The sequence below is a fragment of the Phyllostomus discolor genome, chromosome 14 (genome assembly GCF_004126475.2).
Source record: "Phyllostomus discolor isolate MPI-MPIP mPhyDis1 chromosome 14, mPhyDis1.pri.v3, whole genome shotgun sequence".
NCBI classification, from domain to species: Eukaryota; Metazoa; Chordata; class Mammalia; order Chiroptera; family Phyllostomidae; genus Phyllostomus; species Phyllostomus discolor.
Genome location: NC_040916.2, coordinates 5236657 through 5259949, shown reverse-complemented (window position 1 = coordinate 5259949; position 23293 = coordinate 5236657). Strand labels below are relative to the sequence as shown.

Genomic DNA, 23293 nt, shown 5'->3' with positions numbered 1-23293 from the left:
ACCTAGAACAGCGATGATTGGCTGAGTCTGAGAATGAGGTGGAGCTAAGGCCATTGCTGTAATTGGACCAGTGACTGGGCCAGGACCGCGGGCTGGGCTTTTGGGTTCAAACTCCAGCTGCAAAGCAACAGGAAGAACCTGAGAGAAGTATGGCTCGGCAATACGTTTGCAAGGTCCTGGCTGCTCTGCTGCTGCTAAGTGTCGCCGCTGTCTCCACATCCAAGGGTCTGAAGGGCAAGGAGCATCAGAGGGCCTCGCGGATTCCTTCTCAGTTCAGCCAAAAGGAACGCGTCACGATGAAGGAAACGCTGAAAGGTGAGCTTGGGTTCCCTTCGCCCACCTTAGTTCAAATATATGAGCCCCTCTCTCCTCCTGACAGCCCAGTACTGCCCTCTCCCCTTACAGAGCGTCCACTACTCTAACTGGAGCTCCGTTACACACCGCAACCTAGTCCAGTCCTAACCTCCATCCCTGCACCTGGAGCCCGAAATTAGGGAGGCCACTTCTTCCCCACACCTGACATCTGGGGACTCGGTGTCGCCTGCCTAGGCTGAAAGTTCCAGCTTTGCCGGCAGGGCAGTCACCCACCCTGGCTCCTGCTCCTGCTTGCTGTTTGTACTTTAGATTTTATTTATCTATTTTTAGAGACAGAGGAAGCGAGGGGGGAAGGGAGGGAAAGAAACATCAGTATGTGGTTGCCCCTTGCCTCTGGCGCGCCCCCAACCGGGAACCTGGCATGCCACCCAGACATGTGCCTTGACTGGGATGGGACCAGTGACACCTAGGGTTGCAGGCAGACGTTCAATCGGCTGAGCCACACCAGCCAGGGCTATTTGTACTTTTAACCTTTGAAAGTTTAAATGTATGTTAAATCTCTTGAGTTATTTTAAGACTAATTTATCTTAATCTTATCATCTACAGTGCGGGAAATTGGGGCTTAGGTAAGTTCAATGATCTTCCCCCAGGATCCCACAGCAAGGAGTAGGCACTGGGTGGGTGACGAAACCTCGCACCTGCAGGACCCGCTGAACACTAGGTGGCTCCAAGAAGGGGGTGTCACTGGACTGTAGCACGTTCCTAACTTCTTCTCCTAATTAGAGGACATCTCTCTCCTAGACCTCAAACCAAGGCTTAAACTCATTTACATTCTGAATCTGCATTTTTCAGGAGAAAAAAAAAAAAAAAACGAAGATTTCTGTTAGTGCCAGATACTGTAGGATAATGTGCCTTTTTCACCACTGGGCTTAGCTCCAAGTAATGGATTACAAGAAACTGCCTATGTCAACATGTGCAAGCAGATGCAGAAGCCAAGAGTTAACCCCTGTGATTGAATATAACCCATGAGAGCTGGAATGATAGGCCTGGGAGGCAAAGCAGTGCATTTTCAAAGCTCAGAGTAAAGAGTGCTCGGGAAGGCATCGGGCAGCTGCTCACCAGGGTCTCCACACAGAAGAAAGCAAAAGCTAGATAAGGACCTAAAGTAGGAACCTGAGAGCGGCATAGCTTAGAACTGAACAGAAGACAAAATGCCAGACTCAGATCTTGGATCTGCCTCTTCTGTAGGCAGTTTATTTAATCTTTTTTGAACCTCGGTTTCCCCATCTGCGTAGTGGGCTGTAAGGTAGGGCTGATCCTTAGAAGAAGGGAATACAGAATTAAGCTTGTCCTTCAGAGGCCTTCCCTTGACATGGAGCTGCTCCAGGTACATTTTGTCCCCCACTGTGTTTTGAGGTAGCTTTCTAATCAAATAATCTCATAATTCACTGTGTTTCCCCTCCCGGTGGTGTTTGCATTTGATAATCGGACTCTTTAAAAGACTATAAAGCCCTCCTGGCTCAAAGGGATGAGCATATTGACAATTCAGGAACTAAGACATCTGGGTTGGGCAGATGAGATTGTTTAGGATTGAAGAGCTTGTACTCAGAGCTTCCCAGGCATGGAAAGCTGGCCCTCACTGGGAGGCCCATGAGACTGGGTGAGCCAGGCCAGGAGGAGGCGTCCCATTCACTTCACAGAGCACGCAGAGCCTCATCTGTGGAGGGACCCCGGACTGTGGGCTACTGGTTCGTCAAAGGGACGGTGGTCTCAGAGGCAGAGTGAGGCCTTAGGAAGCAATTTATAGCAGCTCCCACCCAGGGCAGGGTTCCAAATCTACTTTCCTCCACCTCTCCACCCCTCATCTTGGATTATGTTTCCCTCAAAAAACCATATCAGCCTCAACAAACCCAACAGTTCTGCATTTAAATTTCAGGTCTGCTGCTCGTTTCTGGACAACCTGGAGGGACTCACCTAACCACTCTGAGCTTGTTTCCTCACCTTCAAATTAGGAAAAACAGCAGTACCTACTTTAAAGGATTATCTTTCCCTCCACAATAAGATAATGAAGTCAAAGATGTTTTCATACCCAGAGTGCTGTGGAGAAACCAATGGCTGTTGTGACCTGTAACCTCCCACTTCTTTTTCCCCCCTCTGCTTTTCTTTTTTTCTTTCATTTTGTTTTATTGTTGTTTTGTCTTTTCCCTCCACCTCTCCCCTCCACACCCAGACATCCCCCACCTCCCACCCTTAATCCCAACCCCCCCTTGGTTTTGTCCATGTGTCCTTTATAGTTGTTCCTGAAAACCCTGCCCCCTTTTCTGCCCATTATCCCCTCCTCTCTCCCCACTGGTTACTGTCCATTTGTTCTTAATTTCAATGTCTCTGATTATATTTTGTTTGCTCGTTTGTTTCGTTGATTAGGTTCCACTTAAAGGTGAGATCATACGGTATTTGTCTTTCACCGCCTGGCATATTTCACTTAGCATAATGCTCTCCAGTTCCACCTATGCCATCCCACTCCTTGTTACAGGAAAAACTTGGTTCTTCTTGCTGATGCAGTAAAGAATTACAGATCAGCAAGTGTACTGGCATGCAAGCAGAGTTTATTAGTGATGTGTTCTCATGGAGGAAAATGGGCCTGGCCAAGGTGGGGGTGAAAGGCATAGGGTTGGGTGGCAAAAGCAAGGGCAGCAAGAGCACCGGGTCCTTTGTCCTGAGGACTTACGTAGCTGGCGGGATGGGGGTGAGGGAGTTGCATATTGATTGGTGGATAAGATGGTGCCAGCTTCCCTGGGAGAATGTGACTACCCAGACACAGATATATGTGGGGGCCTATTTCCCCAAATTCTCATCTTGCTCCAGACCACATTCATTCATCCTGTTGTAAAACAGATACGTGACAGGAGGCAGTCAGTTCAAGTTGGAGCAGTTACCCAAAGTTATTTATGGGTTCTTTCTGTAAGCGGCAGGGACCCCCTCATAAAACAGATAGTGACCAGAGGTAGGCAATTAACCAAAGTTGTTTTATGGGCTTTTTCTTTGGGTGCTGTGGACCCCCTCCTCTTCCCCTTTCCAGGCTTTGGAATGAATACACAGTTTCTAAGCCTTTCTTTCCCAGACAGTGGAAACGATACTTAGAATTTCAAGCGCTCCCCTCCTCTCGTGTTAGCATGGTGCTTCTTGTGATGCTGGAACACCTGGCAATCTTACTGCATCAGGCTCAGGACTGCTGAGTCAGTGTGTAAGACATACCTCCCTCCCCCCACCTCGGTTTACCATCCATCCCACCTAACACTCTGACTGCCCATCCCCCACAGGTGCCATCCAGATCCCCACGGTGTCTTTCAGGCCCGGGGAGTTCAACAGGACAGCGCTGGCTGAGTTTGGAGAATACATGTATAAAGGTCAGCACAAACTGTAGAAAGACAGTGGGAGAGTCAGGAATGGGGACACAGTTCTTTAACAAGGTGATGAAGAGGTTTATTCTGTGACTGACCAAAGGTCAATCTAGTTCCCGTGGGTCTCCTTTGAGTTTGTGCATGACAGGGAGGGGCGGTGGGGAGAATCCAGGTGCTAGAGTGAAGGCAGAGGGGAGACCAGAGATCTGCCCTTTGAAGAACTAACGCACGTAGCCGTTGGGTTGGAGTTGAACTCTCCCAGTCCTTGCCCTTAATATGTGTTAGTCAGGAAATCAGAAATCAGGACTAGGAATTCTTTGTTCCTGTGCAAGTTTCTGGAACCATGCCCATCACTTCTCCCCCACCCCCACCCCCATACAAACACCTACACGCCTGCACACACAGACTTGAGCTATCACATCAGTCCTCCCTCCTCGCCCCCACTGCCCATGAGCCGCAGGATGGGAGGAGATTTGGAATCCCCCACTCTCCATATGAAAAGCGCATGGAGAGTTGTAAGGCCACCTTCCTAAATCAGATAAAAAGCAACCCCTCCAGAGTTGACAGGGTGGGAGCAGCTGGGGGAGGGGCAGCAGTGGCCCGCTGTCCAACCCTCTGGGACAGGTGGACCTGACTGAGATTAACCCCCTGCAGCTGGGTGGAGGCCGGCTGGAAGCCTTCACTATATAGGAGGCGAACAAACAGAAACAAATGTACAGTGACAGTAAACTGGACAAGCTGGCTGACAAAATGAAAGTGTTTTCCACTATGGGTTTTTGTTTTCAGGTATCCACACTAGTATTTGCTGATTCTCCCAACAAATCTCGGTGGGGGAGCAAAGCTCCTCCCTCCAAGCACATCAGGCCACCTGTGTCAAGGCTTATCTGTAGCCCGAATATTGACCCCAGGAACATCCACGCTCGGGCACAGAAGTGTGGCCTTGTGCTGGGCAGAACAATCTCCTACGTCCATATAATACAAACAGCAGGAGTATTGTTTTGTTTTGTTTTTTAAGAAAATATCTCCGATTTCTTTTATATATGAAAGGATCATGTTTGGTTCCAAGTAATTTGGATACTGGGATCTACTATACTCAAAATTTAACACATCCCTAGTTCGCACATCACTGTAACGTGTGCTTGTGGCAACATGTTTCATAGGTCGGGCCATGCCAGGCCGTGAGCCACGGGCTGTCACAGCGGTGGGGTCATTACATTGCAACAGCACATACAGTGTGGGCAAGACACGTTCAGAGACTGTAGGCAAATCCGAAATCAGACTCCCTTTGTCCCGGAAGGCTTCTTAAAGAAGGCTATTTTTTTTTTTTAAGGGCAGAGGCACCAAATGGTAGGAAAACCAAAGGAAACTTAAATCTGGCTTTCTCTCCCTGCTTTTCATCCCTCTGCTCCTAGCCTTCCCTACGGTGTTCAGAACCAGCTTCATCCAGCATGAAGTCGTGGGAGAATACAGCCACCTGCTCACCGTCCGAGGCTCGGACCCACGCCTGCAGCCCTACATGCTGCTGTCGCACATCGACGTGGTGCCTGCCCCCGACCAAGGCTGGGAGGTGCCCCCGTTCTCTGGGTTGGAGCGTGATGGCTTCATCTACGGCCGAGGCACACTAGACAACAAGAACGCTGTGATGGTCTGAAACGCTCCGTTCTCTCTGCCTTGGGGCCCTAAAGATCAACCCAGGATCGGGGGGTGCTCAGCTGACCCCTGGGAGGCAGGACGTTATTACAGGAGAAAGAACCTGGTCCCCAGCAGACCTGGGTTCCAACCGTCAGTTTGTCACTTGCCTTCTGAGCCTTGATTTCTCAACAATGAAATAGGGTTCAGAGTAGATGATCCCCCGGGACCCTTTCAGCTCTGACATTGATTAATTTATACTCTTGCCCAGGTGGTAGAGGTTTTCCTTCCCTACGTGCCACCCCCCGGGACGATTTGCACTTGTTACTTCTAAAGAGAGCCCAACCCGATCCTGACCCTAGTCGTGCCAGCCCTGCTGCAGCTGCCGAGTGTCTCCCCTGCCCGGCACTCCCACGCAAATGACACCCTTTTTTCTCTTCTGTTGTGCTTGTGCCCCCAGGCCATCCTGCAGGCGCTGGAGCTCCTGCTGATCAGAAATTACATCCCCAGGAGATCTTTCTACATTGCTCTGGGCCATGATGAGGAGGTAGAGCCTCTTCCTCCCGCACCTACCTCTGGGACCCCTATTGGTCAGGGTCAGTGGAGGGGGGCGTGGTCTTCACCCAGTCCAGTTGGCTCCCCAGCTGCAGGGTCTTCAGGATATGGTGTGGTGGTTTGCCAACTTCTTTGTGTATCTGTGTGCCAGAACTATCTAAGGCCCTTGGCCAAAATGCACATTCCTGGGCCCCGTGTCATAGATCTGAATTTTTTTTTAAAGATTTATTTATTTTTTTTTAGAGAGGGGAAGGGAGGGAAAATGAGAGGGAGGGAAACATTGATGTGCAAAAGATACATTGATAGGTGCCCTGACTGGGAATCGAACCGATGGCCTTTTGATTCCTTGGGCCATCACTCAACCCACTGAGCCACACCATCCAGGTCTGAATTTGTTTGTAAAAGACTATTTTTTTAGAGCAGTTTTGGGTTCACAGCAAAATTGAGAAGATACAGAGATTTCCCATACGTTCCCTGCCCCTCACAGGCACAGCCCACCCCCCATGATCACATCGCCATCCCCCACCAGGGTGGTTGCATTCATTACAATTGATGGGCCTGCACTGACACAATAATCACCCGAAGCTCATGGTTTGCCTTGGGGTTCACCCTGGCTGTTGTACCTTCCATGGGTTTGACAAATGCATGACAACAGGTAGCCATCGTTGTGGTATCAGACAGAGGTATTTTCACTGCCCTTACCATACTCTGTGCCTGCCTATCCACCCCTCCCTCCCTTCTCCAGCCCCTGGCAACCACTGATCTTCTTACTGTCTCTGCAGTTTTGCCTCTTCCAGAACATCAGGTAGCTGGAACCAGACAGTTTATAGCCTTTTCAGGTTGGCTCTTTCCCTTAATGATATTCATAGATCTGAATTTTTAGCTAATTTCTTAGTAACATCTGAGGTAGGCAGGCAGTCTGTCAACTAAACCTTGAGAAACATCGGCATGATGGAAGGAGAACTAGCAGGGAGATCAGTGAATATGTTTCATTTCCAGTGACACTGCTTACTTTGACCTTTGGCAAGGTACTTTATACTCTGGGTCTCAGTTTCTTTATTTGTGAAATGAGGGGCGCTTGGCCCTCCCAGCTCTGACGTCCCAGGAATCTCTGAGGCAGTATTGTCTAGAACCCATCCCCCTCCCCTTTCCTCCAAGGCGGGAGATGGGCAGGAAGGTGCTGGCAGCCCTAGCTAAGTCAGGTGGGTCTCCTTGAGCTACCTCTGGAGGTCTCGCTGAGAAAGGCTGTGGCTCCGGGTTCAATATCTGCAGGTGTCAGGGGCAGGTGGGGCCCAAAAGATCTCAGCCTTGCTCCAGGCGAGGGGTGTCCAGCTGGCCTTCATCGTGGACGAGGGTGGCTTCATCTTGGATGATCTCATTCCCAGCCTCACGAAGCCCTTTGCCACGTGAGTAAAGCACCCAGCCCCCACCTTGGAAGGCATTCTCACCCATCTGAGATGTCTCCAGCCTGGTATCTGGCTGCACGCCATGCTGAAGCAACTCTATATTCTATTCCTCTTGCTTTAATTCCCCTGAGCTTCAACCCGTTCTGGGCTCCCCCTTTCCCTCCTCTTCTTCAAGTACAGATTTCTCTAGGTAACATGAAGCCAACCTCCCAGCCCCCAGACCACTGTGCAGATCAGCCTGATGGCCTGCGGACTAATTCAGGGTGAGCGGGAAATGGAAGGGCCCTCTCTGATCCTCCCCGCAGGGTTTCAGTCTCCGAGAAGGGTGCACTGACCCTCATGCTGCAAGTAAACATGACTCCAGGCCACTCCGCTACTCCTCCGAAGGAAACAAGCATTGGCATCCTCGCAGCTGCTGTCAGCCGGTGAGCAGCCCCTGGCCCTGCTCCCTGGCACATTCCTGACGGGACACCTGGCACCTTCTCACTTTGAGTTTGAAGCTAAGCTCCCTGCCCTGGCTGGGCTGAGAAGCCATAGGGGTGCTGCAGGGAGGACAGAGCCACCAGGACCCAGGCAAGAGTTAGAGGTTAGAAGGGGATCCACCTACATGGCACGCAAAGGCCAGCAAACGAAAGCCAGCTCAAGTAACCGGAACAGTCCGAGGTCCAGAACAGGAGTCAGAAACACAGGCTGGCAGTGACACACGGTGTCGAGTTCACCACCTGCCCGGTCAGTGCGAGGACAAAGGCTGCTGGCTGTGGGCAAGGACAGCAGGTCCTGTACCAGCAGAGCCTACCTCGGTCTGGGTTTCCTTTTCATTTTTGTTTCATTTTTAGCAAAGTGGGAAGAACTGTATTTATGGGATTAAATATTCTCAGGCTTTGTGCACAGCAGTGGGCATATGGTGGTGGGGAAAACAGACAGTGCCTCTCCTCAAGTAACTCAGTTAGCGGGGGAGACTGAAGACCCAGCCACAGTGTGGTAAGTGACAGGGGGCGAGTGGGCGCCCAGACTGGACGGGCAGGCAGACACAGCTCCTGCTGTTGGAGAAGAGGTGGTCTGGCTTGTGCTTTGAGATGTGTGCGTAGTTCACGGGTGGAGGTGAACAGGAGACCTCCTGGCCAGGCCTGCAGAAACATCCTGCCTCCCTCCTTCAAACCGTCGATCTTTGACTGGGGTTGGGTAAGTCTTGAGAACTCCTCTTCTCTTCCAGACTGGAGCACACCCCAATGCCGAACATGTTTGGAAGTGGGCCATTGGCGATGACACTGCAGCAACTGGCTAGTGAGGTGTGAGAAGAAGTCTCACGTGCTGCTGGTCAGCTGTGGAAGAGGAAGAAAGGGTGCCGGGAAGTAGCCTTTAGAGCAGTAAGAGGGCCTACTGCTTACCAGTGCTCTGCCCAGTAGTTCTAAGCCCCTAGTTCTCAGCCCCTGGCTGAGCCAAGACGCAGGGTCTGGCTTGTTCCCTGGGGCTCTTGGTACTGATCTGAGACCCTAAAACCCGACACCCCCAGGTGCCCTTTGGGAGCTGGTTCCCACTCATCCCTGAGGCTACCGCCGAAGGCAGATGTAAAGTAGGAAGAGACCCAGGCCGCAAGGACACTCACCTGCTGTTATGCTGGCCCCCCTGAAACCCTGCTGACCTGTTTTCTCTTTCAGTTTCCCTTCCCTACCAACATCGTCATGAACAACCTCTGGTTATTTGGACCCTTTGTACGCAGGTGAAGTTTTATCTTTCCTTCCCTCACACTCCCCCGCCCACCACCCAATCCCCTCTCCTTGACGCAACTGGACCCAACTAACAATTGACCAGACACTGCATGTAACCCATATATAGGACATCCTCCCAGCCTTACAGATCTCCAAGGCTCGGGAGAGTGGGTGGCCCTCCAACCCATTTCTTCTCCCCATTTGACAACATCTGACCTTAGTCCTCCCACTTTAGGGCACTGGAGAGGAGCCCTTTGACCAATGCTATGGTCAGAACTACCACAGCAGTGACCATATTCCATGCTGGGGTCAAGGTAACGCCCTCCGGTTCCTCCCATACACCTCTTCCCCACTGTCCACCCAGCCTCCATCCCTTGGCCTTACTCCCTGGGTCCTCCCTCCTCCTCTGGTTACAATGGGAATGGTAGGAGGACCCCATGTGGACTGCCTGTGTCATCCATATGGTGAGCCTCAAGGGCAAGAGTGCAAGCTGAGATTCACAAAGTCTCTGAAACTGCTGGCCGGGTTTTGTGTGTAAGTGTTTTACAGGGTGTCCGTGGCCTCCCACAGGTCCTTTGGGTTGTACAAGAAACAACCATGACACTCATGTGAAGAGGGTTTACTCAGGAGCTCATTCTTGTGACCTGAACTCATTCAACATGTTATGTGTCTGCCCTTATTTTGCCGTGTATAATGCACACATGGTTTTGTGCCCATTATTATACCCATGGTCTGTAATCATTACACCCATGTATAATGCTCATCCTTATTTTTCCTTCAAAAAACTTGGGCCAAAAAAATGTGCATTATACACAATGAAATATGGTACCTAGAATATTACTCATGTGGACTAAAGGTTTCTAACCTATCTACTATCAAAGATCTTTATTATTCTTCCTCATATTTTGAAACATATATCCCCTAACAAATTTAATGAGTTATTAATAATTTTTCCCTAGTGTTACCCTGAGTTGAACAGAGAAACTCACCTGCCATGAATAAAAGCTATCACATTTGTGATATACAGAGCGCTTAGAATGCATCCATTGTCATTCCCCAAATACACTAGATATTGTGTGGCAAACAATTCTCTGTGAGGTTCATTTTCATAGAAATAAATTCCAGGTGAATAATACTTTGATACATTTTTATTCTAAGAACCACTTTTCAGCAAATTAGCCTACTTCTGGTTATGGTAATTAGCATGGGTGTAGGCCTTTCTGAAGCTATGGAAGGAGTTAGACCATTCCCATCATTGTAAGCACCGCCACCAACTTCAGGTACCCCGTTCACCCAGAACACCGTGTGGCCTTGTGAAGCTCTGGTGATCGGGATGAGGAGAAGCGAATGGGACCTCAGAAATAACCCCTGGCATACCTGACTGGTGTGTCCAGTGTGTTGGCTGGACCTGAGCTGTCTTCCCTAGCTACCTGGGATGTCCACCAAAATAATAGTACTGTGTCCTTGCATTTGAATAGTGTTTTTATCTGTTCAGAATACTTTAACATTGTTACTCCCTTTGATCTTCCTAATAGCTCTATGAGTATTACTGTCCCAATTGCCAGTTGAGAAACAGGTACAGAGAGGTTGTACTTACTCAAAATCGGACATCCAGCCTGTGAGAGCCCAGTTTTCCTGTCCCTATCTGGTGCTTTTTGGCACCATACCAGTTCAAAGAAAGATAGGCAGTTGAGGAATCCGTTTTCTGATGGCCTCGAAGGAGGATGAAAATATTTCCATAGCTTAACTCTCGTCTCCGATTAGCCCTGGGTTCTTTCCTGGTAAGGCAAAGATCGGAGTCAAATGTCACAATTGGATGTGGGAAACCAGCAGCAGCAGTAGCACCACCACCATCAGGACCCCCCTCAGGGTGCAGACACGCCAGGGTGGGGCCTGCAGAGGCTCCGGGTGCCCTGCTCCAGGAAGCACTAACCCTGACCCTTGCAGAAAGGTCCTGGGCACCCTGGGAAAAAGGGTGCACAACAGACTGCCAATGGCGCTGCCTGGGGCTAACACCAAGGCGCTGGGGTCCCCCAGAGAAAACCTCACTCTGAGCAGTACTCCGTGGTGCCCTTCACCTCGAGAAGACAAAGGTCCACCCTAAAGCAGAGACACTCCTCTAGCTGTGAACACAACCGTAGGCCAAGGGCCCATGGAAGACATGGGCCTGACAAAAAGTTAAGTCTCAGACTTTAAATCAAATCAGCTCTCTCTCCCCCTGTTGGTGGTATAGTTGGCATTTCCTGGGCAGGGAGCAGGTGCGGGGATTTGACTCAAGCCAGGGTTTGTGGTTCTCCCTCTAGGAGAATATCATCCCCCCGGTGGCCCAGGCCACAGTCAACTTCAGGATTCACCCTGCGCAGACAGTCCAGGAGGTACGTGCTGTATTTTCCTGATGATAGATTAGCACCAGAAGTGTGGCCCTTGGGACCTGGGTTTAGCTGCAGTCCTGGGGCTGGCCCAGTTTCTCATTTGTTCAACCAACACTTTTCAAAGACTCCCTGTGTACCAGGTCCTTGGCCAGGGTAGGAGATCTCTTGTTTGGGGGAGCTTGGAGTCTGGGGGTGGGCCATGAGCACTAATAAATGATAATAATAGCAAGCATAGTAGGCTTGCTACGCATGTGGCACTGCCCTAAGACATACACACACTCGTTCAATCCCCACAACCACCCTATGAGGCAGAAGTTGTAGCCTCCTCATTTCATGGGGAAGCTAAAGCACAGGTGAAGAACCTGCCCAAGGTTATCCATCTAGCAGCCTAGCTCCAGACTCTATGCTCTTTGCTTTAAGCTACCACACTTGGGATGAACAAATGGAAGTAGGACCAGTCCAAAGAAGGGAACAGACGCTACCCCAGGAGAGTCAGGAAAGCCTTTTCTGGCCACTGGAAATTTGAGCTGGGATTGAAAGGACCAGTAGGACTTTACTAGAAGTAAGGCATTCAGGGAAAAGCTAAAGTAAAGCTAAAGAGTAGGATAAATTGGGGGAGAGTGGTGGGAGATGGAAATGGAGGTGGACTTTGGAGACGAAGGCCACATGCGTCATGCCGATGTGTTTGGGCTCTTACCCACGGACAGAAGGGCACTGTCAGAGGCCTTCGGACAGGGCAGTGGTCTGCTCAGATTTGCTTTGAGGGAGGAAATGCTGGCGGCAATGTGGAGGAAGTGCTGGAGTAGGAAGGGACAGTTAGGGAGCTGTGGTGACATCTCAGGCAGTTGGGTACAAAGGTCTCCACTGAGGCAGTGGTCATGGGGTGGAGAAGAATGTGCCCACAAGAGGTGTGAGAGACGATGAGGGGTGAGAAAAAGGTGGGGTGACTCTAAGGTTTTTCACCTGGGTAGTTGGCCAGGTGCTGATGCCTTTGACCGAGATTGGGAATTCAAGAAGAGCAAGTTCGCAGAGAAATATAATGGTTCCAAAGGTCGAGAGATTTGTGAGATATTAACAGGCGATTATAACTGTGTCAGGTCTGGAGAGAGGATGCACTGGAGATACAGGCTGGAGTGCTATTAACATAACTGAAACCCCTAGCATCAATAAAATCCCACAGGAAGGGTGTGCACGGTCAGGGGAGAAGGGGGTGGAGAGCAGAGCCTCCCAACGCTCTGCTACAAACATCGACTTAAAAATGTTAGCAATGAATATATGCTGGCAAACTGTGATGCATGCTATGATGAAAAGGAACCAGGTGCTGTTAGAGAATGTAATGAGGAACCAGACCTTGATCGGGGACAGGCACAGCTTCCCAGAGGAAGTGACATTTAAGCTAGAAGCTGAAGGATGCATAGAAGTCACACACACCGTTCGACATGCACAGGAAAGGCCGGCTCATTCAAACAGCAGGTTGAGTTAAACAGAATTCAGAAGATAAATCTGATCCTTCATAAGGCGATCAAAAGAGGCAACCGAGCCACTATCGGATAGAGAACACGTTCCAGAATTAAGCAGAGTTAGCAGTGGGTGGTCTCTCCTGGGTCTCTGGCACAGATCATCAAGGGTCAGTCACACTTAGACGTCTGTGGTCCCTTCTCCCAAAGTTCTCCCCCCACAGAAGGTTTTTGTCCTGGCACACAGGGTGGGAGGCCTACCCTCTGCAGGGGGGTGGTGGAGACAGGTAAACAGCCTGCCCAGCGTCACCCGGCGTTCCAGGGGAGCTGGGACGGGTGTGAGCCCTGGACTCTGCTGCTTTTCATCAAGTGCCAACCTTTGTCCTCTCCCTGGGGGCTCGTTGGACCAGGAAATCACTGAATTCCCCTCGCTGAGTTTCTTTCCACCAGTTTTTTTCCAGCCTCATTCCCACTCCATGCCCTTTCCAAGGACTGTTTCCACCAGCTGGGGCTTTCATCTCCCCAGGCTCTGGCACCTTTCCCTCCTCTCCGGTCCCGTGCCACAGCGGCCTTCCTTCCCGGCCTCTCTGATGAAAGCCCTGGAATCCCTGGGCCCACCCTGCCCACCTGTCCAGTGAGGAATGGAAAGCCTCCATCATCCTGAAAGCGCACAGCGCCCTTGGTCGTCCCTCGGCTCCCTCATGCCCCAACTCCATGCATTAAGGACACTCCCTGCTGGTCTGAGGGCTGCGGGTTCTGAACCCTGGGCTGGTCCCTGGGAACACAAACAGCTCCCAGATTCCTCTTCCTCGGTCTTTAACTGGTCTCTCCCATACTGTGGGTGCAGATAGGGCTCCATGGTCTATGAGGAACAGAAGTCTTCAGAAATGTGATAGGCCACCACTTGGAAAGGAAGACTTGTTCTGAGTGGGCCTCAAGGGGTAGAAATAAGGCCATTGGAAGATGCTCCAGGGAGCCCCCACTTAAAAAAGGGTTTTGGAATATGGAGCCTTGGCTGGTAATGAGCTTCTGAGAGACTAGATGTCCACACACCTAGAGGGCAGTACAGGAGATTCCTTCCTTCCATTCCCTCTCCCCTCCCCAAGTGTGCTGGAGTGGCTACTATGGGCTAGACATTCTTAGAAGCACTTGGGAAAGTGATGACAAGATTCCCACTCCAACGGAGCTTATGGTCTAGTGGGGAAGACAGCAACCAGCAAGTAATCAAATGAGCAAAGAGGCTTTTTTAAAGAGATAAGTATCACAAGGAAAATTACAAGGTAATGTGTTGCAGAGTGATGTGGGGGTGGGTGGAGGTGGAACAGTGAGCAGATGTAACTCCGGTGGCCAGCCCCCTTCTGAGGAGGCACTGACACTGAGGCCTGAGAAGGAGTGCAGGTCCAGGGAGGAGCATCCGGTGGCAGGAGTGCAGGCCTCTAACTTCCACGGGGGTGAAATCCTGCCGGGTGTTTATGACATGTCTAGTGCTAGATCATATCCTGTGAAGTATAAGCAAAACCAAATAAAATTGGACTGAGATGCTACAGAAGGCCATACTTCAGTCATTGTAAGGAAAGCATTCATGACCGAGTTGCTCAAAAGTAGAATGGAATGTGACACGTGACGGTGAGCTTTCTGCCGCTGGAAGTGTCCGAGCAGAGACTGGATGACAACCTGTCAGGGGTGTTCTGATGAGACAGAAGCTGGCCTTACAGCAGGATGGAAACTGGACTTACCAATTTGTAAGTGTCTGTTGTCCTTGCTTTTCAACAAATTGACCGTGCACTTGAGAGGAAAATGTATCTACACATAAAACAGAACAGCATGCCTTTGTGGGAATGTGCTATTAGGACCGCAGGAGTTTAGACAAATGAGAGATTAATGTGCACTAAAGTAAGTTGGGGGTCCCTCTTACCATTGTCAAGCCTCTCCTCCTGGTCCTGTCCTTGCTTTTCTGCTTATTGCCCAGGACAGTCCCTGCATTCTAAACAGGCAAGTAGCAGCTATCGCTTGTTGAGTCTTCAATGTGTGCCAGGCACTGGCCTAAGGACATTACATGTATTCCAGTAATGGTCACAAGCTCTTACCAGGTAGATGCTGTTAATATCCACATGTTAACAGATAAGCACGCTGAAGCACAGAGAGGTTAAGGAGCTTACCCAAGGCGACACAGTCACAAGTGGCTGGTGGAGGCACAAAGCTTGGGGCCCCCCCCCCCCCCCCAGTTTCCATGCACACCCCTTCTGAGTTCAGACTGCCTTCTGCCAGTTCTCCATCACCTCCATATCCTTTCTTCAAATTCTGGGTCAAAATTCATACCATTAAGGAATTCATTTTAAATGACCACCACCCTCTTGCTAGCTCTCTCCTCACCACATCAACCCGTAGGTTCTTTGGAAGCAATGAAGCGTTGTCTTCTTGATGTCAGGCGGACTGGGTTCAGACACTCAGACCAGCAGTGCTACTGTGTAACCCTGGATAGGCCACTTACGGAGACAACTCCCAGTACTATTTTCATTGGTCCACATCTTTTAAATGCCGTGTATCCAGCATTCCTTGCACGCCTTGAGTGTTCTTCGTACTGAAAGTATAGAATGAGGCAGACCCAGGACTTGCCTTGAGACCGAGCTCTGCAGCCACTCACTGGAAGGGGCCCGATCCATGCACCCTCTTCAGTTTCAGGGGGCAGGAATCTTAAGTAATTTAGGTCAGAGGCTCAGCAGGCACAGTCCCAACCCACCTCAAAGGGAACAACTTCAGGAGACTCCCGGTGCGCCAAGAATATGTCACGACTGTGTACTTTTGTATTAGAGTACTGGGGACATGAAGACTGGAGTGAAAATAAGCTCTGAGTTGACCAATCCCCTCTCCAGCAGGATAATAGCTTGGCTCAAATGGTGGTTTCTGAACCAGAAGGAGGAACCCCCATTTCCTTTCCAGACTCAGCTCCTAGTATGCTCCCAGGGACAGTGACCTAAAAGGGGTGCTCGAGACAATGCCCCATTTAGGCGACCCCCAACTCTGGGACACTCTGCTATCTAGGAAGAGACATGTTTAAAGCAACTGCTGATCCTGTGAGTTGCAACTAGTGCTGGGGCTTTGCCCACCTGGCTGGGTGGGTTTGGGGGCCACCCAAAGCCAGCCTCCTGGTCCATTCCCACGTGGCTTCATATGACCTGATCTTCGGGGTCTGGTCTATATCCTGCCAGCACTTTTGCTGGACTCAGCTCTAGTCATTTCAGACTGAATTTCTAGGAGCTTCCTCAGGTTCCTTCCTGAGGAAAGGAGGCAAAGAGGGTTTTGAGCTTCAATACCACTTCCCCAACTCCTGGCTTTTTGTCTGTGTTGAGCTCATCTTCCTGGCCCCAGTGCAGCCGGTTACAAACAGGAAGCAGGAGTGCCCAGAGAGGGAAAAGCAAAGTGGGTGGCCTGTTCCTCACCTGTTCACGACTATCCCGGGTTGAAGTGAGGTCATCGCATCTATCCCCCACCTCAAGATGGTTGAGATTTGCATTCTGCTGACTCTTCAACGGTCTCACTCGGCCCACGGCTCAACCCAAGGGAAAGACCCATCATTTCCTTGTTGTCCAATTCCCTACCTGCCCCGTGGCTGTGATGAGAGTCTCCCAAGCATGTAACCTAAACTGACTATGCTGCAGCTTGCTTTCCAGGAAGACCCAGCTCTTCTCTCTCCTACAGCCAGTTGGCTGATACTGTGTCCCAGTGCTAAAGTGAGTCTCTGTAACTCCTGCACTCTGCTGTGCTTGAGCGGAATCAGGGCTGTTTAAATTCCATAGTACTTGGCATGAAAGGCAAGGACCTACATCCCAGATTGCTCTATTCAGCAACGCTTTCATTTAGAATGGAAGGGCAGGTAAAGTGCTTCTCAGATAAGGTCAAGTTAAAGGAGTCCATCATCGCCAAGCCCTTATTATATGAAATGTTAAAGGGACTTATCTAAGAAAAAAGGAGATAAAAAACATGTACAGTAAAATTATAGCAAATTCACAATAATTAACCACACCTAAAACAAAAACAAAAACAAACTGAGCAAACAACTAGAACAGGAACAGAACCACAGAAATAGAGATCACATGGAGGGTTAGCAACAAGAGGGGGGGAGGAGAGGGTAAAAGGCACAGAGAATAAGTAGCATCAATGGTAGGTAGAAAATAGACAGGGGGAGGGCAAGAATAGTATGGGAAATGTAGAAGCTAAAGAACTTATGACACATGGACATGAACTAAAGTGGGGGAATGTGGGTGGGAGAGGGTATGCAGGGTGGAGGGGAGTGAAGGGGGGGAAATGGGTCAACTGTAATAACCTAATCAATAAAATACATTAAAAAATACATTCCATAGTACTTGGAGAGCAGATTCATAAGAAATCAGACTCGCTTTTGTCCTCCCTGGAGGTCCTTGAACTAGCCAAGAACATTGTGGCTGATGACCGGGTCCAGTTCCACGTGTTGGATACATTTGATCCCCTGCCTGTCAGCCCCTCTGATGATCAGGCCTTGGGCTACCAGCTGATCCGCCAGACCTTACAGTCTGTCTTCCCAGAAGTCAACATTGTTGTCCCAGGTAATGACTTCATCAGCTATGCCTGGGGTGAGGAGGGCTGGAACTGTTTCCTATCCAACAGCCACCCCCACCCCAGCTGTTGAGCCTGAAAACAGCTGGCTGTTTCCCCTCCTGGTGGGACTGGAACTGTATCCCTCCACCCTCTTCCCTGGAGTGGAAGTGAGAAAGCAAACAGGAAAGGAGCAGAAACAATAAATTAGGTCAGGTCAAGCCTGGTTCTTGCTTAACCTAGACCAGAGTGAATGGAGGAGAGCGTCAGCCCAGACTCCCCGTCCCCTGGAAGAGTCATGGAGGTGGCCGAGGTCCCCCCAGCCTGGTTCTGGTCCGTTCTAGGACACAGCTCAGCAGTGGAATGGGAAGCCCAGCAGTACCTCCCAGCCTACACCATTTGCATTTGCCCCCTTCTCTCTCAGCAGCAGTATCTCTGTGCCCTTCTCCAGTCTTCAGCACACTTTCCAAACCCATGCTGTGTAGGCAGTGGTTCTCAAATTTAAGAGATATAGAGGATCCCCCTAGGGAACTTATTAAAATGCAGATTACCTGGACCTGCATTTCCAAAGAGTTGGGTTAACCAGCTCTGGAGAGGACCTCGGAATCTGCATTTTAAGCAGATACACCCGGGGATTCTAACACCAGATGATGGCTGACCACACTTTGAGAATCTCTGGTCTGTGGTTTGAGAAATGCTCCAGTGTTCAGGACTGGGTCCAGTCCCTTTTTATCTGGGTTGAATCATGGATTCCCTGAAACATTGCCTAAGCTTATACTCAGGACCTGTCCCTTTGCTAGGCATGGGTCCTTAAAGAGCTCACTGTGAAATTCGACATCTGCAAACTCAGACATGAAAAAAAGCAGCCTTGTTTTTTCAATCGACTTAAATCTGACAATAATCCTCACTCCTCAAAAAATTCAGCCTTCCCCTAGCAGGTGCCACTCAGTGGATTGAGCACCAGCCAGCAAACCAAAGGGTCGCTTCTGATTTGATTCCCGGTCAGGGTATATGCCTGGGTTGCAGGCCAGGTCTCTGGTTGGTGGCACTCGAGAGGCAACCATAAACTGATGTTCCTCTTGCTCTCTTTCTTTCTCCCTCCCCTTTTCTCTCTAAAAATAAATAAAGTCTTCAAAAAAGAAATTCAACCTCAGACATTAATGAGGCCTCCAAGGACCCCCACCACTCCCACCTTGAATCAGGCCCTGAGGGTTTTATGTAGCAGCATAGCATTGGGGCGCTTGGCCAGTGGGCGTTGGTCCATGTGGTTACCTCTGAGACATCCAATGTCCTGGTCACAGGGTCTCTTCAGGTTGGAGATTTCCTCCCGTTCATTCCCTGGCCTGTGTGGAGAAGGGGATCTTTGCCTCTAGATCTAAGGTCCCACCTCCCTGAAGACATCAAGCAGCCATCCCCTCTGAGGTCTGCCACTTCCTCGGACTTCTGTCACAGAGCAGGGCCTGAGTCCCCCACCACCATCCAGGGACCCTGGCCCCCGCTGCCCCGTATTCTCCTTTCTTGGCCCTAAAAGGCTTTCTATCGTATCCTCTCCCTTCCGGGGCATCTGCCATAATCCCACTGACCGTTAGGCTTTAACAGAAAAAAAGATAGGCAGCAATCAACTGACAGAAATCCCCAAAGCAAGGAATTGTGAAGGGTCTAGTTACTCTTCTGAAGTCAGGAGTGGAAAATAGAACAAAAGACAAGTTACCATCTCATGCACCCCGCCACACTTCCACGGATGCTGCAGGGGGTGTTGTTGCAAAGCACACTCCTGTCAGGACAAGACCCAGCCCCAGCTTGGAGTCAGGGGAGCTGCTTCGGGACAGCGGGGCGCTGGAGAATACCCTGGGACTTTCCTGACCTGAGGTCAAGACAGAGGGTGAGAATAACAGAAAGTCATGTTCCGTTTTAAGAAGATTGCATTTCGTCACAGTCAGGTTCCCCAGAGAGTGTTTAGTTTTGATCTACAATCACACAGAAGAAAGCCGGGATAATAGAGAAGTGATATTTGGATTTATGGATACTACAGGGGTGGGCAAATATAGGTTTACAGTTGTGAGTCCATGAAACAGTTTACTCTTGTGTTATTATTTATTCTTGAGTTACATATTTTTATACAAGTATCTATAAACCTACTTTTGCCCGCCCCTGCAGATTTCTACAATAGACTGACTACGGGTGTGAAATGAAGGCACTAGCCTCCCTGGTCCTCGTCGTGGAGAGACGACACTTAGCTTTGGGTCATTCGAGGGCGATCTTACTAATGCCCTAGAGAGGAGCGTCCATGTTTCCGGCTGAAATGGCGTTTCAGCAAGGCTTTGAGAATGAGTAGGCTACGTGATAAATATTCATAGCTGCGGGCTCCCGTCTCCAACCTCTTCCTTGGCTTGGTTGCTCACCAAAGCACCCTTCCTCTTGATCTTTCACTTCTAGGTATTTGTATTGGCATGACAGACAGCCGACACTATTCAAACCTCACCACTGGCATCTATCGGTTCAACCCCATCTATTTGCAGCCTCGGGACTTCCTCGGGTGAGTGAGCAGAACAGTTTTGATTTAACTGGCCTATCCCCTTCCCGCCCCTTTCTCCTGAAAGTCCACAGAAGGAGGGAAGGCCAGGTCCGTTTGCATGAACTAAAGTGGACATGTTGTAGAACCCAACTGGCCAGCTTTCCTCACTGCCAGAGTCTTGCCGCTCCCCAGAATGTGTGGGAATAGGCCACTGTTTTTGGGGGGTGGAGATTTAAAAAGATGATTGGAGAGAACCTCGTAGAATTGGGGCCCTAGAGTGCTCAAGGGCCCAGCTCGTCCTCCCTCTGGGAGAGTGCTTACCCTCTGAACTTTGCTTTCTCCCCCGAGAGGGGGAGACTCCAGAGTTCTCGACCATGCAGTGACCAAGCAGACACACATGAGGTCAAAGGTGGGCACCTGCTTTGAACTCTCAGAAGGAAACACGCCAGGAACCAAAGACACACTTGCTCGTTTTAAATGCTCTGTGTGATCACTGCCTTGTGGGTTCTTTGGCAAATTTTAAACCTGGGCCGTGCAAAGGTGACTTCCATTTACCTCTCTGCTCCTTGTCGTATCCAGACCTGATTTCCCCACAGTAAGTCAGTTACCAACAGAATGAAAATATTTTAATATGAGCTGAACAGCTTTCATAGTATTTATTTATTTTTTGGTTTCATTTTAAAGAAGGGGCAAGTCGTTAACTCCATATCTCCCTTCATCTTTGAGATCACTTGGCTGCATGTTTTGTGTCGTGGGGAGTCAGGCTGTGGGCGTGAGGTCTGATGGCGAAGAAGTTTCCTGGGGAAGTAAAGAAGGTGGTTCCGTGGGGAAGTAAAGAAAGTACCGGAGGCAGCTGCCCTCCCTAACTCTTGTGCCCCAAGTGACGTGGGGGTGGGGTGGGAGCCGTGCTGGCTTAGAGATAAGTCTAGATAGGGGCCCTGGCCTAAGAGAAAGAGACTAAGAAAGATCATTTCTCTTCAGAGGAGAAGTTATCGAACGGTTCCAGAGCAGGAGATGACTGTGAATTCCCCAAGGCTTCATTATTATTTTCCCCCACTGTTGTTTGCCATGGGCTCAGATCCCTATATGTCAGAGGAAACCTCCCTTCTTACAAATGCCCCCCCGCCCTGCCTCCTTGCCCACTTCGCACCCCAGACGGTCAAAGGACAGTGGCTTCAGGGTCTATGGGGTGGGGCGTGCTCTCCAACAACACTTGTGCTTCAGCAGTGGGCTCTCTCCTTTCTTCCCCCAAATCTCTTTCCCTCAGCTTCCATGGAATCAATGAGAAAATCTCAGTCCAAGGCTATGAGACCCAGGTGAAATTCATCTTCGAGTTTATCCAGAATGCTGACGCAGACCAGAGGCCAGTTCCACACCTGCACGAGTTGTGAGGTCCAGGAGCGGCTGGACCAGGTGTGCCCCACTCTGGGCCGAGACCTACCCGAGGGAAAAGCCAATGTTGATGAAGCTTTGGGTCAAAACCACATTGTAACCCCAGCTGGGCAGCTCAGTTGGTTAGAACATCATCCTAATACAAGGTTGCAGGTTCAATTTCCGCACATAGAGGAATCAACCGAAGAATGTATAAATAAGGGGAACAACAGATCGATGTTTCTCTCCTTCCTCTCTCTCAATCAGTCAATCAATAAAATGTTGTAATACATCACCACCTACCTTGCTCACTCCTAAATTCACCCAAGAACTAGGTCAGGGGCCAGCCGGCAGGAATCGAGCTTCGCCCTTCCCCCTGCTTCAACTGACCAGCATGTCCTGCCTTCTTGTCCTGTCTGAGAAGGTATGTGACTTGTCTGTTGAATGCTGGTTGTATAACAGTGCCACATTCCAGGACTGACTTACCAAATGCACATTTGACAAGTCTTAATCAGATTTTACCTGCTGAAAGTACTTAATTCAGGGCACTCCTGCCAGGCTGCCTCGGCCATAGCTTATACACTTCTTCTTGCTGTAACTTCCTTTCCCTTTTCTCCCCTCTCTTGGATTATTTAGCTGGCTCTGTGTCTCTCCTCTCCTGCACCTCTCCCCCTACCCTCCAATTTCTTCTGGTGCAGGACTTAGTCAAATTGTACCACCACCATCATTACCACAACAATTGGTCAAAAGTAAAGTGCTCTGTGCAGCATCAGCTGGTCACTGAGAGGTGAAACTGAGTCAGGTGCTTTAGAGGAACCCCAAACCTCCTGGTCCTGGAGAAGAAAGTCCCTCCCCAGGCTGTGCTCCCTCCCCTGCCCTTTCCTGCCACCTGCTGCTGCTGCCCTACCTCAGGAAGCACTAATGAGCGGAAACATCTCCCTGGCACATCCTGTGGGCCGAGCTTCTCCGGGAAGGGCACTCGTGATCCAGCCTCTGCGAGAAGCCCGGGACCAGCGGGGCCCAGGCCCCTGGCACCCTGTCTTGGTTCAGATTTATCAAAAGGGAGTGGAGGGCGGGGGAGGGGGCAGGAGGAGGACAAGCTGCCCTCCCTTCGGGGCTGGCACAGCTCTGACTTTTTCTGGAATCTAACCCTAAGCGTATTTGAATCTGCTCAGTAGCTGCCAGGTGGGGGGCACTGGAAGGTAGCATTTCTTGGCTCAAGGCTGGGAGCTGTGCTATGTGGATCACACTGAAGGGGGTCGCAGAGAGAGACCCAAAGGGAGCTGGGACTTGAGACACTCCCTCCGTTCCTCACCAGCCCAGGACCTCCCTGGGGTTTGACAGCAGCGGGCCCCTTCTCCCTCCTCACACTCCCTGTCCTCCTCCCGCCCCCAACCCCTCACCTCCCTCCTGGGTGTGGATGCAGCTGTTCCTTGGAGCTTGAGCTTAATGGAAAGTGTTAAAAACACTACTGGGATTATTCGGGCTTTTTTCTACTCCCTGAGATTCACATTCCTTCCCTCACCCTCCCTTTTTTGGCCAATCCAGTACTTATTCAGCCTTTGTTAGACAGTGAGCTGAAGAACAAAAATAATCCTTCACATTTGTACAGAGCTGTACGGAGTGCTTTCACACACTTTATCTCATTGGAGCCCCACAAAAGCTCCATGGAGAAGGTGCTACCCCTTCATGTGAGAAGCAGTTGGTTCTCAGAGAGGTTACATATCTATCTGGGGCTGCACATCTGACCCATGTCACCTGGCCCCAGACTCACTGGAACTCTGAAACCCTAAGTTACTGCTGGAGCCTACTTCCCATCAGTGGTCTTGTTTAATCCCGGCAGCTCTAAGGCATCACCCCTGCTTCACAGATGGGGCAACAGCTGAGACTCAGCTCACATAGTTGTCCAAGGTCACACAGGTGCTATGGGCAGAGCCTATCTGCTAAGAGTACTGAAAAGGAAGCCGACTCTGAGGAGTCATTTGCCCAGG

At 50.2% G+C, this 23293-nt stretch overlaps 1 protein-coding gene across 2 annotated transcripts; it reads left to right on the top strand.

Moving 5' to 3' along the window:
• Window positions 1-66: 66 nt before the first annotated feature.
• On the top strand, window positions 67-21537 carry PM20D1 (peptidase M20 domain containing 1). 2 transcript variants are annotated; one of them, XM_028530831.2, is made up of 13 exons: window positions 70-315; window positions 3636-3722; window positions 5129-5361; window positions 5806-5892; window positions 7173-7306; window positions 7612-7731; window positions 8520-8595; window positions 8965-9026; window positions 9251-9329; window positions 11319-11390; window positions 17259-17427; window positions 19853-19952; window positions 21199-21537. In XM_028530831.2, exons 1-13 carry the CDS (start codon window positions 150-152, stop codon window positions 21320-21322), a joined length of 1509 nt encoding a protein of 502 aa, XP_028386632.1. In that variant the 5' UTR covers window positions 70-149; the 3' UTR covers window positions 21323-21537. The 2 variants fall into 2 exon arrangements, with proteins under 2 accessions (XP_035871400.1, XP_028386632.1); XM_036015507.1 differs by lacking the exons at window positions 17259-17427; window positions 19853-19952; window positions 21199-21537 and adding an exon at window positions 13092-13652 and having other exon boundaries at window positions 67-315.
• Window positions 21538-23293: the final 1756 nt, after the last annotated feature.

What these genes read in the sequence shown, in the direction of transcription:
- PM20D1 (XM_028530831.2), top strand. Translation starts at nt 150, where the DNA reads ATGGCTCGGCAATACGTTTGCAAGGTCCTGGCTGCTCTGCTGCTGCTA. An exon ending in CTCTGGGCCATGATGAGGAG is followed by an intron (nt 5,893 to 7,172) that starts GTAGAGCCTCTT and finishes CAATATCTGCAG; the next exon opens with GTGTCAGGGGCAGGTGGGGC. An exon ending in CAGCCTCGGGACTTCCTCGG is followed by an intron (nt 19,953 to 21,198) that starts GTGAGTGAGCAG and finishes TCTTTCCCTCAG; the next exon opens with CTTCCATGGAATCAATGAGA.